Raw genomic sequence first — 16,856 nt, 5'->3', positions numbered from 1 at the left:
AAAGTTTATTTTTTACTAAGAATGAATTACTTGCTATATACACTTGGACAGAAAAGAAAAATTTCAAGTTGTTCACTTAAAACATCTAAAAGTTTTTTTGTTTGTTTTTCATACATATAACAGTGGGTTTGACAAAGGCTGCAGTTCAGCCCAAAAAAGGGTTATTCCAACATCAATGAATGCCTCTGCTTTTTAGGAATCTGGATGAGCAGTATTTCTGCTTTAACCCCTTAAGGACCAAACTTCTGGAATAAAAGGGAATCATGACATGTCACACATGTCATGTGTCCTTAACGCCTTAAGGACACATGACATGTGTGACATGTCATGATTCCCTTTTATTCCAGAAGTTTGGTTTAGGGGTTAAACACTGCACATACAGAGTTATTTGCACTTTTCTGCAGGGAGCTAATTACACACTCCTCACAAGTGACTTTGGCAGTTGTGAACTCTGATCCAGACTCCCAAAAGTCAATTACCGTATTTATCGGCGTATAACACGCACAGGCGTATAACACGCACCTCATTTTTAGAAAGAAATTCCAGGAAATTTCCCCCCTCATGCCATAGTATTCCCCCCTCATCCCATAGTGTCCCCCCCCTTTCCATAGTATTCTCCCCCCCTCCCCCCATAGTATCCCCCCCCTCCTCCCATAGTATTCTCCCCCCCTCCCCTCCCATAGTATTCTCCCCCCTCCCCTCCCATAGTATTCTCCCCCCTCCCCTCCCATAGTATTCTCCCCCCCTCCCCTCCCATAGTATTCTCCCCCCTCCCCTTCCATAGTATTCTCCCCCCCCTCCCCTCCCATAGTATTCTCCCCCCACTCCCCTCCCATAGTATTCTCCCCCCCTCCCCTCCCATAGTATTCTCCCCCCCTCCCCTCCCATAGTATTCCCCCCCCTCCCCTCCCATAGTATTCTCCCCCCCTCCCCTCCCATAGTATTCTCCCCCCCTCCCCTCCCATAGTATTCTCCCCCCTCCCCTTCCATAGTATTCTCCCCCCCTCCCCTCCCATAGTATTCTCCCCCCCTCCCCTCCCATAGTATTCTCCCCCCCTCCCCTCCCATAGTATTCTCCCCCCCTCCCCTCCCATAGTATTCTCCCCCCTCCCCTCCCATAGTATTCTCCCCCTCCCTCCCCTCCCATAGTATTCTCCCCCTCCCTCCCCTCCCATAGTATTCTCCCCCTCCCTCCCCTCCCATAGTATTCTCCCCCTCCCTCCCCTCCCATAGTATTCTCCCCCTCCCTCCCCTCCCATAGTATTCTCCCCCTCCCTCCCCTCCCATAGTATTCTCCCCCTCCCTCCCCTCCCATAGTATTCTCCCCCTCCCTCCCCTCCCATAGTGTACTCCCCCCCCTCCCCTCCCATAGTGTACTTTCCTCCCCCTCCCCTCCCATAGTGTACTTTCCTCCCCCTCCCCTCCCATAGTGTACTTTCCTCCCCCTCCCCTCCCCTCCCATAGTGTACTTTCCTCCCCCTCCCCTCCCCTCCCATAGTGTACTTTCCTCCCCCTCCCCTCCCCTCCCATAGTGTACTTTCCTCCCCCTCCCCTCCCATAGTGTACTTTCCTCCCCCTCCCCTCCCATAGTGTACTTTCCTCCCCCTCCCCTCCCATAGTGTACTTTCCTCCCCCTCCCCTCCCCTCCCATAGTGTACTTTCCTCCCCCTCCCCTCCCCTCCCATAGTGTACTTTCCTCCCCCTCCCCTCCCCTCCCATAGTGTACTTTCCTCCCCCTCCCCTCCCCTCCCATAGTGTACTTTCCTCCCCCTCCCCTCCCCTCCCATAGTGTACTTTCCTCCCCCTCCCCTCCCCTCCCATAGTGTACTTTCCTCCCCCTCCCCTCCCATAGTGTACTTTCCTCCCCCTCCCCTCCCCTCCCATAGTGTACTTTCCTCCCCCTCCCCTCCCCTCCCATAGTGTACTTTCCTCCCCCTCCCCTCCCCTCCCATAGTGTACTTTCCTCCCCCTCCCCTCCCCTCCCATAGTGTACTTTCCTCCCCCTCCCCTCCCCTCCCATAGTGTACTTTCCTCCCCCTCCCCTCCCCTCCCATAGTGTACTTTCCTCCCCCTCCCCTCCCCTCCCATAGTGTACTTTCCTCCCCTCCCATAATTACTTACCTGTCCTGAAGCGTGGGCCGGCTTCACAGCGCGCACCGCGGTACAGGAACTTTAATTTAAGGTTCCGGTTTCCGGCGGGACTGAAAGGAAGTGTGCACACTATTGTGCACACTTCCTTTCAGTCCCGCCGGAAACCGGAACCTTAAATTAAAGTTCCTGTACCGCGGTGCGCGCTGTAAAGCCGGCCCACGCTTCAGGACAGGTAAGTAATTATGGGATATCGGCGTATAACACGCACCCACGATTTTTCCCCTATTTTCAGGGGAAAAAAGTGCGTGTTATACGCCGATAAATACGGTATGTGCTTATTTATGTCTATTGTCAGCATGCACTGCACACTGATAAACATTTTCTGTATCTCCCTTTTAGGAAGAGCCTGAATGTGTCTATTGTAGCTATATGATGGAGTAACACGCTGCACATTACTGGGGGCTCTGTAATATCCCAGTACACACTGCACATTACTTTGGGGCTCTGTAATATCCCAGCACACACTGCACATTACTGGGGGCTCTGTAATATCCCAGTACACGCTGCACATTACTGAGGGCTCTGTAATATCCCAGTACACACTGCACATTACTGAGGGCTCTGTAATATGCCAATACACACTGCACATTACTGGGGGGCTCTGTAATATCCCAGTACACACTGCACATTACTGGGGGCTCTGTAATATCTCGGTACACACAGCACATTACTGGGGGCTCTGTAATATCCCAGTACACGAGGCACATTACTGGGGGCTCTGTAATATCCCAGTACACATTGCACATTACTGGGGGGCTCTGTAATATCCCAGTACACGCTGCACATTACTGGGGGCTGTGTAATATCCCAGTACACACTGCACATTACTGGGGGCTGTGTAATATCCCAGTACACACTGCACATTACTGGGGGCTGTGTAATATCCCAGTACACACTGCACATTACTGGGGGCTCTGTAATATCCCAGTACACACTGCACATTACTGGGGGCTGTGTAATATCCCAGTACACACTGCACATTACTGGGGGCTCTGTAATATCCCAGTACACGAGGCACATTACTGGGGCTCTGTATTATCCCAGCACACACTGCACATTACTGGGGGCTCTCTAATATCCCAATACACACTGCACATTACTGGGGGCTCTGTAATATCCCAGTACACACTGCACATTACTGGGGGCTCTGTAATATCCCAGTACACACTGCACATTACTGGGGGCTCTGTAATATCCCAGTACACACTGCACATTACTGGGGGCTCTGTAATATCCCAGTACACACTGCACATTACTGGGGGCTCTGTAATATCCCAGTACACACTGCACATTACTGGGGGCTCTGTAATATCCCAGTACACACTGCACATTACTGGGGGCTCTGTAATATGCCAGTACACACTGCACATTACTGGGGGCTCTGTAATATCCCAGTACACATTGCACATTACTGGGGGGCTCTGTAATATCCCAGTACACACTGCACATTACTGGGGGCTCTGTAATATCCCAGTACACGAGGCACATTACTGGGGGCTCTGTAATATCCCAGTACACACTGCACATTACTGGGGGCTCTGTAATATCCCAGTACACACTGCACATTACTGGGAGCTCTGTAATATCCCAGTACACGCTGTACATTACTGGGGGCTCTGTAATATCCCAGTACACGCTGTACATTACTGGGGGCTCTGTAGTCCTACACTCTTAATTCCATATATTTACATAACTTGTCATTCCCATCATATTTTAATTTAAGGTAACTCTTCATCCGGTGCATCTCATTTGGCTTGCAACTCTCATTAATCTCAGCCAGATTCAGGCTCATCATGATGACAGTGTAGATAACAGCAGGTGAGCGAGCCTTATAATGTAAAGAATATGTAGTAGTAATTATTTCTCTAACGTACCATGTGACAGCTGTATGTCTCTCCCCCCCTGCAGTTTCCAGCAGCATGCCCATACAAGCCTCATTCCTACAAGCGCTCTGATTGGCTGCTCTGCAGCTTACTCTTAGCTCAGTCAGCAGGAGAGGGAGGAGCCAGCTACAAGACTGACAGGCTAGTCAGTAGTGTGGCCCTATCACAGCTGGATGGGCCTTGAGCTCCACCCACTCACATGTGCCCAATGGGGAATCATTGGATTGTCTGATATTGTCAAGATGGATGCTCTCAGCAAATGAGGTGGGGCGGCCATGTCGTGACTGACGTGCTGAGGGCTAAAAAGTGATTTAAAACAAAAGTTTGCAGGGGCAGATATCCAAACGCTACAGAGCTTCTTTAAATATAGTTTTTGACGGATAGTGATCTATGTGGGTAGTCTGTGCTATTTATAAGGGGAGATTTATAGGGATATTTATCACTAGGGTTCCTGGTAGCCACTAGATGTATATGTTGAAATACTAGACAAGCCTCAGATAGCCCTGAGATGCTGAGTGTCTGGTAGCTATCAAGACAAAATAGGAAATTTGTGGTGAGGGCACACTCAATAAATATATGTATGTAGGTTAAATAAACCTATTTTACCATATCAAGCCTATGGTGATATATTGCATGTGTGTGTAAAACATACGCACGCAACAAGTTGTTGATTGGATTCTGAATTGGCAAAATCTAGGTTCAAATTGCTAATTTGGAAAAAAATTATGCAGGGACATTGCAGAGCTTAGTGAATAACTCTTACATAATTGTCAGTTTGGACGAGGAATGAGGACACCCAGCATGTGTGTGATTTACATTATGATTAATTATATGTTTGGTTTTAGGAAAATAATTGCTCCTGCTTCTAATCATTTACTGGCCATTAAACATGGAGTATGTTTAAATAATACATTTTAAATAATAAATGCTGAACAGACATGTTGTAAAAGAGCTCCTTGCCAACCTATCTGTATTGCTATTTTCCGCTTTGTTTAGCACTCTTACAGAGATTGGAGTGGTTCTACCTAATAGTTGACAACTGATTGACGAAGCTATTCACTGTATACAGTGATGCACAGTGCGTGGCGTGAACGAGAGAGGCGGCCGATCTCACATCCTGGTGCAAACTGAGCTCCTGTGACGACATTTTAGTGCCCTATTCATCCACCCCTTTGGATCTGTGGGGGTAATTCTGGTCCCCACATGGAGTGGTTTAAGAGATTACCTGAGTTTACTAGAGTGCCTATAGCCTAATCTGAAAGAACCTACCAAAGATGGCCACCGGCAGTGGGAACATGGCAGTGCAGAACCTTCAACAATGCGATGCTGGTTCTCTGCAGCAGGAAGTGAGTAACTCTGAACAGATGAAAGCTACCCAACAAGGATTCCACAACTTTTGTTTCACGTTGTCCCACAAAGAAAGTCCTACGGTTGAAATAGTTCCTGCTATCGAGGAGGTTCCGCGTTAGTAGTTATACCCCCAATGAAACATACATTGCATACATTTAATTTTGCATTTTTTTTTCATTTGTAATATTTCTAAAATCAGCTTGCGAGAACTACAGATCTCTTGTCTGCAGCATTTGCAAACCTTTGCTTTCTAAACCCGCCCAGACTTTCTGTGGCTGTCCAATCACATACTTCCAATGCAGCACAATGTAAAGTCTTTCCAAGGCAGGGGATCTGTGCAATTGCCTGCCTCTTGAATTTAGCTCCAATGAGCTAACCAAACCAGGAAGTAACAGAACTGGTTTTCTGCAGTTCTCATTGAAAAATGCACTTTTTGTAAAATGAAAAAAAGAGGACATACTATTCGCACATAAAGCACTTCAACAAGCTGACGTGCTTTATGGGTCTGGAGTTGTAATTTCCATTACCTTTGCACTTGGGGAGGACTGCAGGTTACCATCCTTTCCACTGACTGTGGCCTTGGCCTGGAATGGGCCTTATTCCTTCGCGCCCACGTGGTTTAGGATCCGATGCTGGCTCCACTCGTGGTGTTCGGCATGTCCCACGCTGGAATCACGCCCATTTTCATGACGCGGCACATACAACCCTGTGTCAATAATACCGGCCCAGAACGTATTGGGGGCGTGGTCTTAAAGCAAAAGATGCTCTGTTATAAAAGGGGCGCCTTTTGCTTTGTTCCTTGCCCTATTGTGGTTCCTTGAGTTCCCCTTAGTGCTATTTAGTTCTCTGTGTGTTTATATTGTATTTTCTGTGTACTGATTCAGTTTGGCTTTTGACTTTCCTGTTTTCTGGTTCCCTGACTCTGCTTGTATTTTGACTTCCTGATTTCTGGTATCCTGACTTCTGGCTATTCTTTGACAGCTCTTTCTTACCTACGTTAAACCCGACCATTCTAAGGTTCGGTAATACGTGTTTGGGTTTTCTGTGGGTTTACATACTGCATGTTGGGTTATCACACGTTCGTGATAGGAAGGCATGTACAGGGGGGTTTCGAGCTGCTTTCTCCCCTGCTTTGGGTTTGCCACTGTTGTTGTAAAGGGATTTTTTATTTTCAGACTTGTGATGACTTTCCCTTGCTTTCTGATGGTGAAACTGGAAAATGCATTGATTTGTATAATTACAATATGAAAATTAGGAAATTAAAAATACAGTTGCACCTGTATATCGCTGTTTTTTTTCATAGTTTGGAAAGTTGTAAATGTGTTCTATATTTGAGGCATTATTATGTTTCTTGCTCTTTAAGGTATACATTTTTGTTTATATTTATATATTTCACCACATTTTTTAGGACAAGTCACTAAGGCTAAATAAAGTAGTGTGTGTTAGTTCCATTGGGGACTGTGTGTTCTCTTTGGTTTCTTCAAGAATTCCAGTAACAGTGTTTTCTGACCTCTTGGCTGGTCCCCAGTTAAGCTTTGAAGACTGGGTCTAAAGTGCTCCAGAATCCCCTGGTGGCAGTGAGGAAGCTGACTTGGTAAAGGTACTCGGTCAGAATATAGGAGCTCCGCTACAGGAGTGTCTCTTTAACCCCTTAGGGACTGATGGCGGTTCAGGACCGTCATCGGAAACATTCCCTTGAGGACCGGTGACGGTCCTTGTAATAACTGCCTGTGTGTTTATTTAGTTTAGTAAGTCTTTTATATATATATATATATATATATATATATATATATATATATATATATATATATATATATATATATATATATATATAGTATTGGGCCAAATGCTCGCCACAATAATATATGTCTATATTATTGAAAAGTATTAATACGCAATCTGACGTTCTTTATATAAAAATAAGTATTTATTCTACTTCAATAGCAAATCATAATATACTTAACAGATGGTATGTCTTAATGGAGTTACAGAGTCGTCTTTGTATCAGCAATTCAGGACATCGGATCGTAGCAGGAAAGGCAAGAGAGCGTGGTCCTTTGTCCTCTGCCCTTTATAGCCCAAATTACGTCATAACATGTAGTTTAGAATAGCCATATAAGGAAATTCTCCATATAAAGACCACCCCAAATCTCTTATACAGCAAATTCCAGAGACCTCATGGTACAGAATAGGAAACACCATCTGTTCTGTTTAACCCATTATACAGCCACACCTTAATATGTATTTGAATAGGAATATACAGAATATGCAATATTCTACAGTCCTGAACCGTCATAACGGTATTAGGTACTTACCTGATCACTGCTGTTCCCCCGGCGGTGATCTGTGTTTCTCCCGGTCCGGGGAGGTCTGCCTGTCTGCCCAGACAGTCTCCCCACGGCAAATTAGGATCCCGCAGCCGCAATAGGTGCCTGTGTATCTGCCTGCAGGGGTCTGTCTGTGCTGAAGGGGACTGACATGTGTCAAATAAAATAAAAAAGCAATCTGTGTAAAAAAAAATCATTATATAAGATATATACATATATATATAGATACAATACATGTATATATATTATTATAAAATATAAATAAGTAAATAAAAAAATGTAAAAATTATTTCTAATTTAAAAAAATTGATATATATATATATATATATATATATATATATATATATGTGTGTGTAATTTTATTCTAACAGTATTTTAATATTAATATATATTATTATATCAAAATATACTTAAAATGAAATGATATATATGTATATATAACTAAATAAAAATAATACGAAATATACATATGTCCATATACATAATCACATAAATAATTTCATAAATATACACGTGGACTTCAAATATATAAATATGTATATATATTTAAATTATATGTGCATATTTATGTAATATTTTTACATAATTATGTCATTTTATTGATTGCAAAAGTCCAGAGAATTGAATTTGCTAGCACTGTGTTTAACCCGGTAACTTTCTATGACACCCTAAAACCTGTGCATGGGGGGTGCTGTTTTTCTCGGGAGACTTCGCTGAGCACAAATATTAGTGTTTCAAAACAGTAAAACAAATCACAACGATGATATTGTCAGTGAAAGTGAAGTTTTTTTCATTTTTCACACACAAACGGCACTTTCACTGATGATATTATTGCTGTGATAGGTTTTACTGTTCTGAAACACTAATATTTGTGTTCAGCAAAGTCTCCCGAGTATAACAGTATCCCACATGTAGAGGTTTTATAGTGTTTTTGAAAGTTACAGGGTCAAATATAAGGCTTGATTTTACTTTTGGTTTTTTTTCATTGAAATTTGCAGATATTGGTTATGTTGCCTTTGAGAGCTTATGGTAGCCCAGGAATGAGAATTACCCCCATGATGGCATACCATTTGCAAAAGAAGATTACCCAAGGTATTGTAAATGGGGTATGTACAGCCTTTTTTTAGCAGCCACTTAGTCACAAACACTGGCTAAAGTTAGCGTTCATAATTGTTTTTTGCATTTTTAACACACAAACAAATATGAATGCTAACTGTGGCCAGTGTTTGTGACTAAGTGGCTACTTAAAAAGACTGGACAGACAGATTTGCTTGGCTCCAGGAGAGTTGCACAGGTTCTTAGGCCTTGAGAGATGAAAGGGCAAATTACAGAGATATGTGGGGGCAAAGACGGGATGTTGAAATCTCCGCATTCCTTGAATGGATTTATTCTCAGACTGAATTAGCAAATCCTTGGAGACTCAGAGGGAATAGGCAGACTGACTGAATGGGAAGATTCCTAGGGTGAGTGGACAGATGTACAGTGTCCCCAGGTAAATGGCCAGACAGACACGATGTGTGAAGGTTTATTAAGAGTACAACAGATTGTAATAAATTTCAAAACCAATGATCACAACAAAACACACTTTTGTTAATGTTTTCTCGTTTATTAATAAATAAAATAATTATTCTATCTTTTATATCTCAACAATTTATTTTTCTTTTGTAGGGAAACTTAATATAGCTATCAGGAACAACGCCCTCTCTCTTTCTTTTACATTGAGAATTAGTACAGCTATCAGGAACGATGCACTCTCTGTTTCTTTTGCAGGGAGGCTTAGTACAGCTATCAGGAACAATGCACTCTCTTTAGTACAGCTATCAGGAACGATGCACTCTCTGTTTATTTTGCAGGGAGGCTTAGTACAGCTATCAGGAACAATGCACTCTCTGTTTCTTTTGCAGGGAGACTTAGTATAGCTATCAGGAACAATGCACTCTGTTTCTTTTACATGGAGGCATAGTATAGCAATCAGGAACAATGCTCTCTCTCTCTCTCTCTCTCTTTTTTTTTTTTTTAATTCTTTATTTTTATTGTGCGGGTGGGTACAAAATTTCAACAATTTGCCACAACAGCATATACAAATGACAATACGTACACGTTAGTATGAGTGATCGCACATTTTAGTTATTACAGTTTTGACAAGCAGCTAAGCTCCAGCCCTTAGTAGCAAAAGTTAAATAGCCTAGGAGAGATGCCTGGCTGGTGTGCCTGAGTGTCTATGTGGATAGTAACCGTGGATATCTTGCAGGATTGTTCCAGCGTGTGTGGGCCTGACCCATATGTGTGAGGGGAGTATCCCCTATGATGGGGCTCATCTACGTCATTGCTCTGATGTGTGTTCGGGAGCCCTCGCTATGAGGCCAATAGACCCATTATAATTGAGTGGGCATCGTGAGGGTTGGTAATATGTATGGCCGCTTAAAGAGCGGTCGCGCGCATGGTCGCGCGTTAGAGACTATATGTTAGAAAAGTATGCTTGTGCCCTATCCGGTATTCTAGTCTAGACTATGCAATTCCGTGCGTGAGTGGGCACCTAGCACTGGTGAAGTGGTACGCCTCTGGTGATTCCCTTGGGTGCTGTAGTGGATTGTCCGCGGGCTAATTCCACCTGTCAGGAGGATTAAGTAAAAAATAAAACGTACATTAAAGTATTGTGGGATCCTAATGCCCAAACGGAAACAACATAAAAATGAACATAGGTATTTAGCCAGGTAGTATGGCGCTAAACACCATTGAGTCGGCTGCCTTTGAAGGTGTAAACTTGTGTGGTGGCAACAGTCTGATGCCCATTAGGCTGGTTCCATGCTGCATGTGGGGGCTGCTGAAATGTCTCTTGTCTTGATTGCAGTTGCCTGCTTGGTCCGAGTCAGGTTCCGCGGGTGCTGCGTCGCGGAGCCCCCCCTCGCTGCGGGTGGTGTGAGAGAGTCTCTTGGGAGTCCTAGGGTGTCCAGTAGGTCAACTGCTTGTTGCAGGGTTTGCACCTGGTAAGTAATGCACCCCTTTGTATTTGGAGTATTCGCGGTGATCTCCAACGGTAGTTAATGTCCAGGGCTCTAAGTTGGCTTGTGAGGGGTTGCAAGGACTTTCTCCACATCATGGTGTCCCCGGTGAGGTCTGCATAAAACTAGAGTGTCAAGTTTACAAAGAGATAGGGTGAGGCGCCTTTCAGTGACGTAAGTAGCAGCATTTTGTCTCTGAGGGAGTGGAAGCGAACCACTACGTCCCTAGACGCTAATGCTGGGGCTCCTCTCGGCTTCGGTATGCGAAAAAAAACCTCAACGGTTATGGTTTTAGCTTGCTTGGGCTGTAAGAGGGATTCCACCAACCTTCTCATAAGGTGCCGGAGCTTTTCGTTAGGAATGTCCTCGGGAATTCCGCGCACCTTAACGTTTGTGCGGCGCCTGGCATCTTCTGTGGCTACTAAAAAAGACTGGACAGACAGATTTGCTTGGCTCCAGGAGAGTTGCACAGGTTCTTAGGCCTTGAGAGATGAAAGCGCAAATTACAGAGATATGTGGGGGCAAAGACGGGATGTTGAAATCTCAGCATTCCTTGAATGGATTTATTCTCAGACTGAATTAGCAAATCCTTGGAGACTCAGAGGGAATAGGCAGACTGACTGAATGGGAAGATTCCTAGGGTGAGTGGACAGATGTAAAGTGTCCCCAGGTAAATGGCCAGACAGACACGATGCGTGAAGGTTTATTAAGAGTACAACAGATTGTAATAGCATTTCAAACCAATGATCACAACAAAACACACTTTTGTTAATGTTTTCTCGTTTATTAATAAATAAAGTAATTATTCTATCTTTTATATCTCAACAATTTATTTTTCTTTTGCAGGGAAACTTAATATAGCTATCAGGAACAACGCCCTCTCTCTTTCTTTTACATTGAGACTTAGTACAGCTATCAGGAACGATGCACTCTCTGTTTCTTTTGCAGGGAGACTTAGTACAGTTATCAGGAACGATGCACTCTCTTTTTCTTTTACATGGAGACTTAGTACAGCTTTCAGGAACGATGCACTCTCTTTTTCTTTTACATGCAGACTTAGTACAGCTATCAGGAACGATGCACTCTCTGTTTCTTTTGCAGGGAGGCTTAGTACAGCTATCAGGATCGATGCACTCTCTGTTTCTTTTGCAGGGAGGCTTAGTACAGCTATCAGGAACAATGCACTCTCTGTTTATTTTGCAGGGAGACTTAGTATAGCTATCAGGAACGATGCACTCTCTTTTTCTTTTACATGGAGACTTAATATAGCTATCAGGAACAATGCACTCTGTTTCTTTTAAATGGAGGCATAGTATAGCAATCAGGAACGATGCACTCTCTCTCTCTCTCTCTCTTTCTTTTTTTTTTTTTTAATTCTTTATTTTTATTGTGCGGGTGGGTACAAAATTTCAACAATTTGCCAGAACAGCATATACAAATGACAATACGTACACGTTAGTATAAGTGATCGCACATTTTAGTTATTGCAGTTTTGACAAGCAGCTAAGCTCCAGCCCTTAGTAGCAAAAGTTAAATAGCCTAGGAGAGATGTCTGGCTGGTGTGCCTGAGTGTCTATGTGGATAGTAACCGGGGATATCTCGCAGGATTGTTCCAGCGTGTGTGGGCCTGACCCATATGTGTGAGGGGAGAATCCCCTATGATGGGGCTCATCTACGTCAATGCTCTGATGTGTGTTCGGGAGCCCTCGCTATGAGGCCAATATACCCATTATAATTGAGTGGGCGTCGTGAGGGTTGGTAATATGTATGGCCGCTTAAAGAGCGGTCGCGCGTAAGAGACTATATGTTAGAAAAGGATGCTCGTGCCCTATCCGGTATTCTAGTCTAGGCTATGCAATTCCGTGCGTGAGTGGGCACCTAGCACTGGTGAAGTGGTACGCCTCTGGTGATTCCCTTGGGTGCTGTAGTGGTACAGAGGCGGGGGTTAGGGGCCGGATTGTCCGCGGGCTAATTCCACCTGTCAGGAGGATTAAGTAAAAAACAAAACGTACATTAAAGTATTGTGGGATCCTAATGCCCAAACGGAAACAACATAAAAATGAACATAGGTATTTAGCCAGGTAGTATGGCGCTAAACACCATTGAGTCGGCTGCCTTTGAAGGTGTAAACTTGTGTGGTGGCAACAGTCTGATGCCCATTAGGCTGGTTCCATGCTGCATGTGGGGGCTGCTGAAATGTCTCTTGTCTTGATTGCAGTTGCCTGCTTGGTCCGAGTCAGGTTCCGCGGGTGCTGCGTCGCGGAGCCCCCCCTCGCTGCGGGTGGTGTGAGAGAGTCTCTTGGGAGTCCTAGGGTGTCCAGTAGGTCAACTGCTTGTTGCAGGGTTTGCACCTGGTAAGTAATGCACCCCTTTGTATTTGGAGTATTTGCGGTGATCTCCAACGGTAGTTAATGTCCAGGGCTCTAAGTTGGCTTGTGAGGGGTTGCAAGGACTTTCTCCACATCATGGTGTCCCCGGTGAGGTCTGCATAAAACGAGAGTGTCAAGTTTTCTAAGACATAGGGTGAGGCGCCTTTCAGTGACGTAAGTAGCAGCATTTTGTCTCTGAGGGAGTGGAAGCGAACCACTACGTCCCTAGACGCTAATGCTGGGGCTCCTCTCGGCTTCGGTATGCGAAAAAAAACCTCAAAGGTTATGGTTTTCGCTTGCTTGGGCTGTAAGAGGGATTCCACCAACCTTCTCATAAGGTGCAGGAGCTCTCCGTTAGGAATGTCCTCAGGAATTCCGCGCACCTTAACGTTTGTGCGGCGCCTGGCATCTTCTGTGGCTACTAAAAAAGACTGGACAGACAGATTTGCTTGGCTCCAGGAGAGTTGCACAGGTTCTTAGGCCTTGAGAGATGAAAGCGCAAATTACAGAGATATGTGGGGGCAAAGACGGGATGTTGAAATCTCAGCATTCCTTGAATGGATTTATTCTCAGACTGAATTAGCAAATCCTTGGAGACTCAGAGGGAATAGGCAGACTGACTGAATGGGAAGATTCCTAGGGTGAGTGGACAGATGTAAAGTGTCCCCAGGTAAATGGCCAGACAGACACGATGCGTGAAGGTTTATTAAGAGTACAACAGATTGTAATAGCATTTCAAACCAATGATCACAACAAAACACACTTTTGTTAATGTTTTCTCGTTTATTAATAAATAAAGTAATTATTCTATCTTTTATATCTCAACAATTTATTTTTCTTTTGCAGGGAAACTTAATATAGCTATCAGGAACAACGCCCTCTCTCTTTCTTTTACATTGAGACTTAGTACAGCTATCAGGAACGATGCACTCTCTGTTTCTTTTGCAGGGAGACTTAGTACAGCTTTCAGGAACGATGCACTCTCTTTTTCTTTTACATGCAGACTTAGTACAGCTATCAGGAACGATGCACTCTCTGTTTCTTTTGCAGGGAGGCTTAGTACAGCTATCAGGAACAATGCACTCTCTGTTTATTTTGCAGGGAGACTTAGTATAGCTATCAGGAACGATGCACTCTCTTTTTCTTTTACATGGAGACTTAATATAGCTATCAGGAACAATGCACTCTGTTTCTTTTAAATGGAGGCATAGTATAGCAATCAGGAATGATGCACTCTCTCTCTCTCTCTTTCTTTTTTTTTTTTTTTAATTCTTTATTTTTATTGTGCGGGTGGGTACAAAATTTCAACAATTTGCCACAACAGCATATACAAATGACAATACGTACACGTTAGTATGAGTGATCGCACATTTTAGTTATTGCAGTTTTGACAAGCAGCTAAGCTCCAGCCCTTAGTAGCAAAAGTTAAATAGCCTAGGAGAGATGTCTGGCTGGTGTGCCTGAGTGTCTATGTGGATAGTAACCGGGGATATCTCGCAGGATTGTTCCAGCGTGTGTGGGCCTGACCCATATGTGTGAGGGGAGTATCCCCTATGATGGGGCTCATCTACGTCAATGCTCTGATGTGTGTTCGGGAGCCCTCGCTATGAGGCCAATATACCCATTATAATTGAGTGGGCGTCGTGAGGGTTGGTAATATGTATGGCCGCTTAAAGAGCGGTCGCGCGTAAGAGACTATATGTTAGAAAAGGATGCTCGTGCCCTATCCGGTATTCTAGTCTAGGCTATGCAATTCCGTGCGTGAGTGGGCACCTAGCACTGGTGAAGTGGTACGCCTCTGGTGATTCCCTTGGGTGCTGTAGTGGTACAGAGGCGGGGGTTAGGGGCCGGATTGTCCGCGGGCTAATTCCACCTGTCAGGAGGATTAAGTAAAAAACAAAACGTACATTAAAGTATTGTGGGATCCTAATGCCCAAACGGAAACAACATAAAAATGAACATAGGTATTTAGCCAGGTAGTATGGCGCTAAACACCATTGAGTCGGCTGCCTTTGAAGGTGTAAACTTGTGTGGTGGCAACAGTCTGATGCCCATTAGGCTGGTTCCATGCTGCATGTGGGGGCTGCTGAAATGTCTCTTGTCTTGATTGCAGTTGCCTGCTTGGTCCGAGTCAGGTTCCGCGGGTGCTGCGTCGCGGAGCCCCCCCTCGCTGCGGGTGGTGTGAGAGAGTCTCTTGGGAGTCCTAGGGTGTCCAGTAGGTCAACTGCTTGTTGCAGGGTTTGCACCTGGTAAGTAATGCACCCCTTTGTATTTGGAGTATTCGCGGTGATCTCCAACGGTAGTTAATGTCCAGGGCTCTAAGTTGGCTTGTGAGGGGTTGCAAGGACTTTCTCCACATCATGGTGTCCCCGGTGAGGTCTGCATAAAACGAGAGTGTCAAGTTTTCTAAGACATAGGGTGAGGCGCCTTTCAGTGACGTAAGTAGCAGCATTTTGTCTCTGAGGGAGTGGAAGCGAACCACTACGTCCCTAGACGCTAATGCTGGGGCTCCTCTCGGCTTCGGAATGCGAAAAAAAACCTCAAAGGTTATGGTTTTCGCTTGCTTGGGCTGTAAGAGGGATTCCACCAACCTTCTCATAAGGTGCAGGAGCTCTCCGTTAGGAATGTCCTCGGGAATTCCGCGCACCTTAACGTTTGTGCGGCGCCTGGCATCTTCTGTGGCTACTAAAAAATACTGGACAGACAGATTTGCTTGGCTCCAGGAGAGTTGCACAGGTTCTTAGGCCTTGAGAGATGAAAGCGCAAATTACAGAGATATGTGGGGGCAAAGACGGGATGTTGAAATCTCAGCATTCCTTGAATGGATTTATTCTCAGACTGAATTAGCAAATCCTTGGAGACTCAGAGGGAATAGGCAGACTGACTGAATGGGAAGATTCCTAGGGTGAGTGGACAGATGTAAAGTGTCCCCAGGTAAATGGCCAGACAGACACGATGCGTGAAGGTTTATTAAGAGTACAACAGATTGTAATAGCATTTCAAACCAATGATCACAACAAAACACACTTTTGTTAATGTTTTCTCGTTTATTAATAAATAAAGTAATTATTCTATCTTTTATATCTCAACAATTTATTTTTCTTTTGCAGGGAAACTTAATATAGCTATCAGGAACAACGCCCTCTCTCTTTCTTTTACATTGAGACTTAGTACAGCTATCAGGAACGATGCACTCTCTGTTTCTTTTGCAGGGAGACTTAGTACAGTTATCAGGAACGATGCACTCTCTTTTTCTTTTACATGGAGACTTAGTACAGCTTTCAGGAACGATGCACTCTCTTTTTCTTTTACATGCAGACTTAGTACAGCTATCAGGAACGATGCACTCTCTGTTTCTTTTGCAGGGAGGCTTAGTACAGCTATCAGGAACAATGCACTCTCTGTTTATTTTGCAGGGAGACTTAGTATAGCTATCAGGAACGATGCACTCTCTTTTTCTTTTACATGGAGACTTAATATAGCCATCAGGAACAATGCACTCTGTTTCTTTTAAATGGAGGCATAGTATAGCAATCAGGAACGATGCACTCTCTCTCTCTCTCTCTCTTTCTTTTTTTTTTTTCTTTTTTAATTCTTTATTTTTATTGTGCGGGTGGGTACAAAATTTCAACAATTTGCCACAACAGCATATACAAATGACAATACGTACACGTTAGTATGAGTGATCGCACATTTTAGTTATTGCAGTTTTGACAAGCAGCTAAGCTCCAGCCCTTAGTAGCAAAAGTTAAATAGCCTAGGAGAGATGTCTGG

The 16,856-nt window shown here is 44.3% G+C and overlaps 1 protein-coding gene across 1 annotated transcript in view; it reads right to left on the bottom strand.

The window, feature by feature from the left end:
- Positions 1-6,434: 6,434 nt before the first annotated feature.
- LOC134609483 (protein kinase C delta type-like) overlaps positions 6,435-16,856 on the bottom strand; it is a 32,275-nt gene continuing 21,853 nt past the window's right edge. Inside the window, exon 8 of the mRNA XM_063453150.1 lies at positions 6,435-6,596. Coding sequence (XP_063309220.1) covers positions 6,435-6,596 — 162 coding nt within the window. The remainder of the gene's footprint in view (positions 6,597-16,856) is intronic.

Source organism: Pelobates fuscus, chromosome 4 (genome assembly GCF_036172605.1).
Source record: "Pelobates fuscus isolate aPelFus1 chromosome 4, aPelFus1.pri, whole genome shotgun sequence".
In the NCBI taxonomy this organism is placed as follows: Eukaryota; Metazoa; Chordata; class Amphibia; order Anura; family Pelobatidae; genus Pelobates; species Pelobates fuscus.
This window is presented reverse-complemented; position numbering and strand designations above follow the sequence as displayed.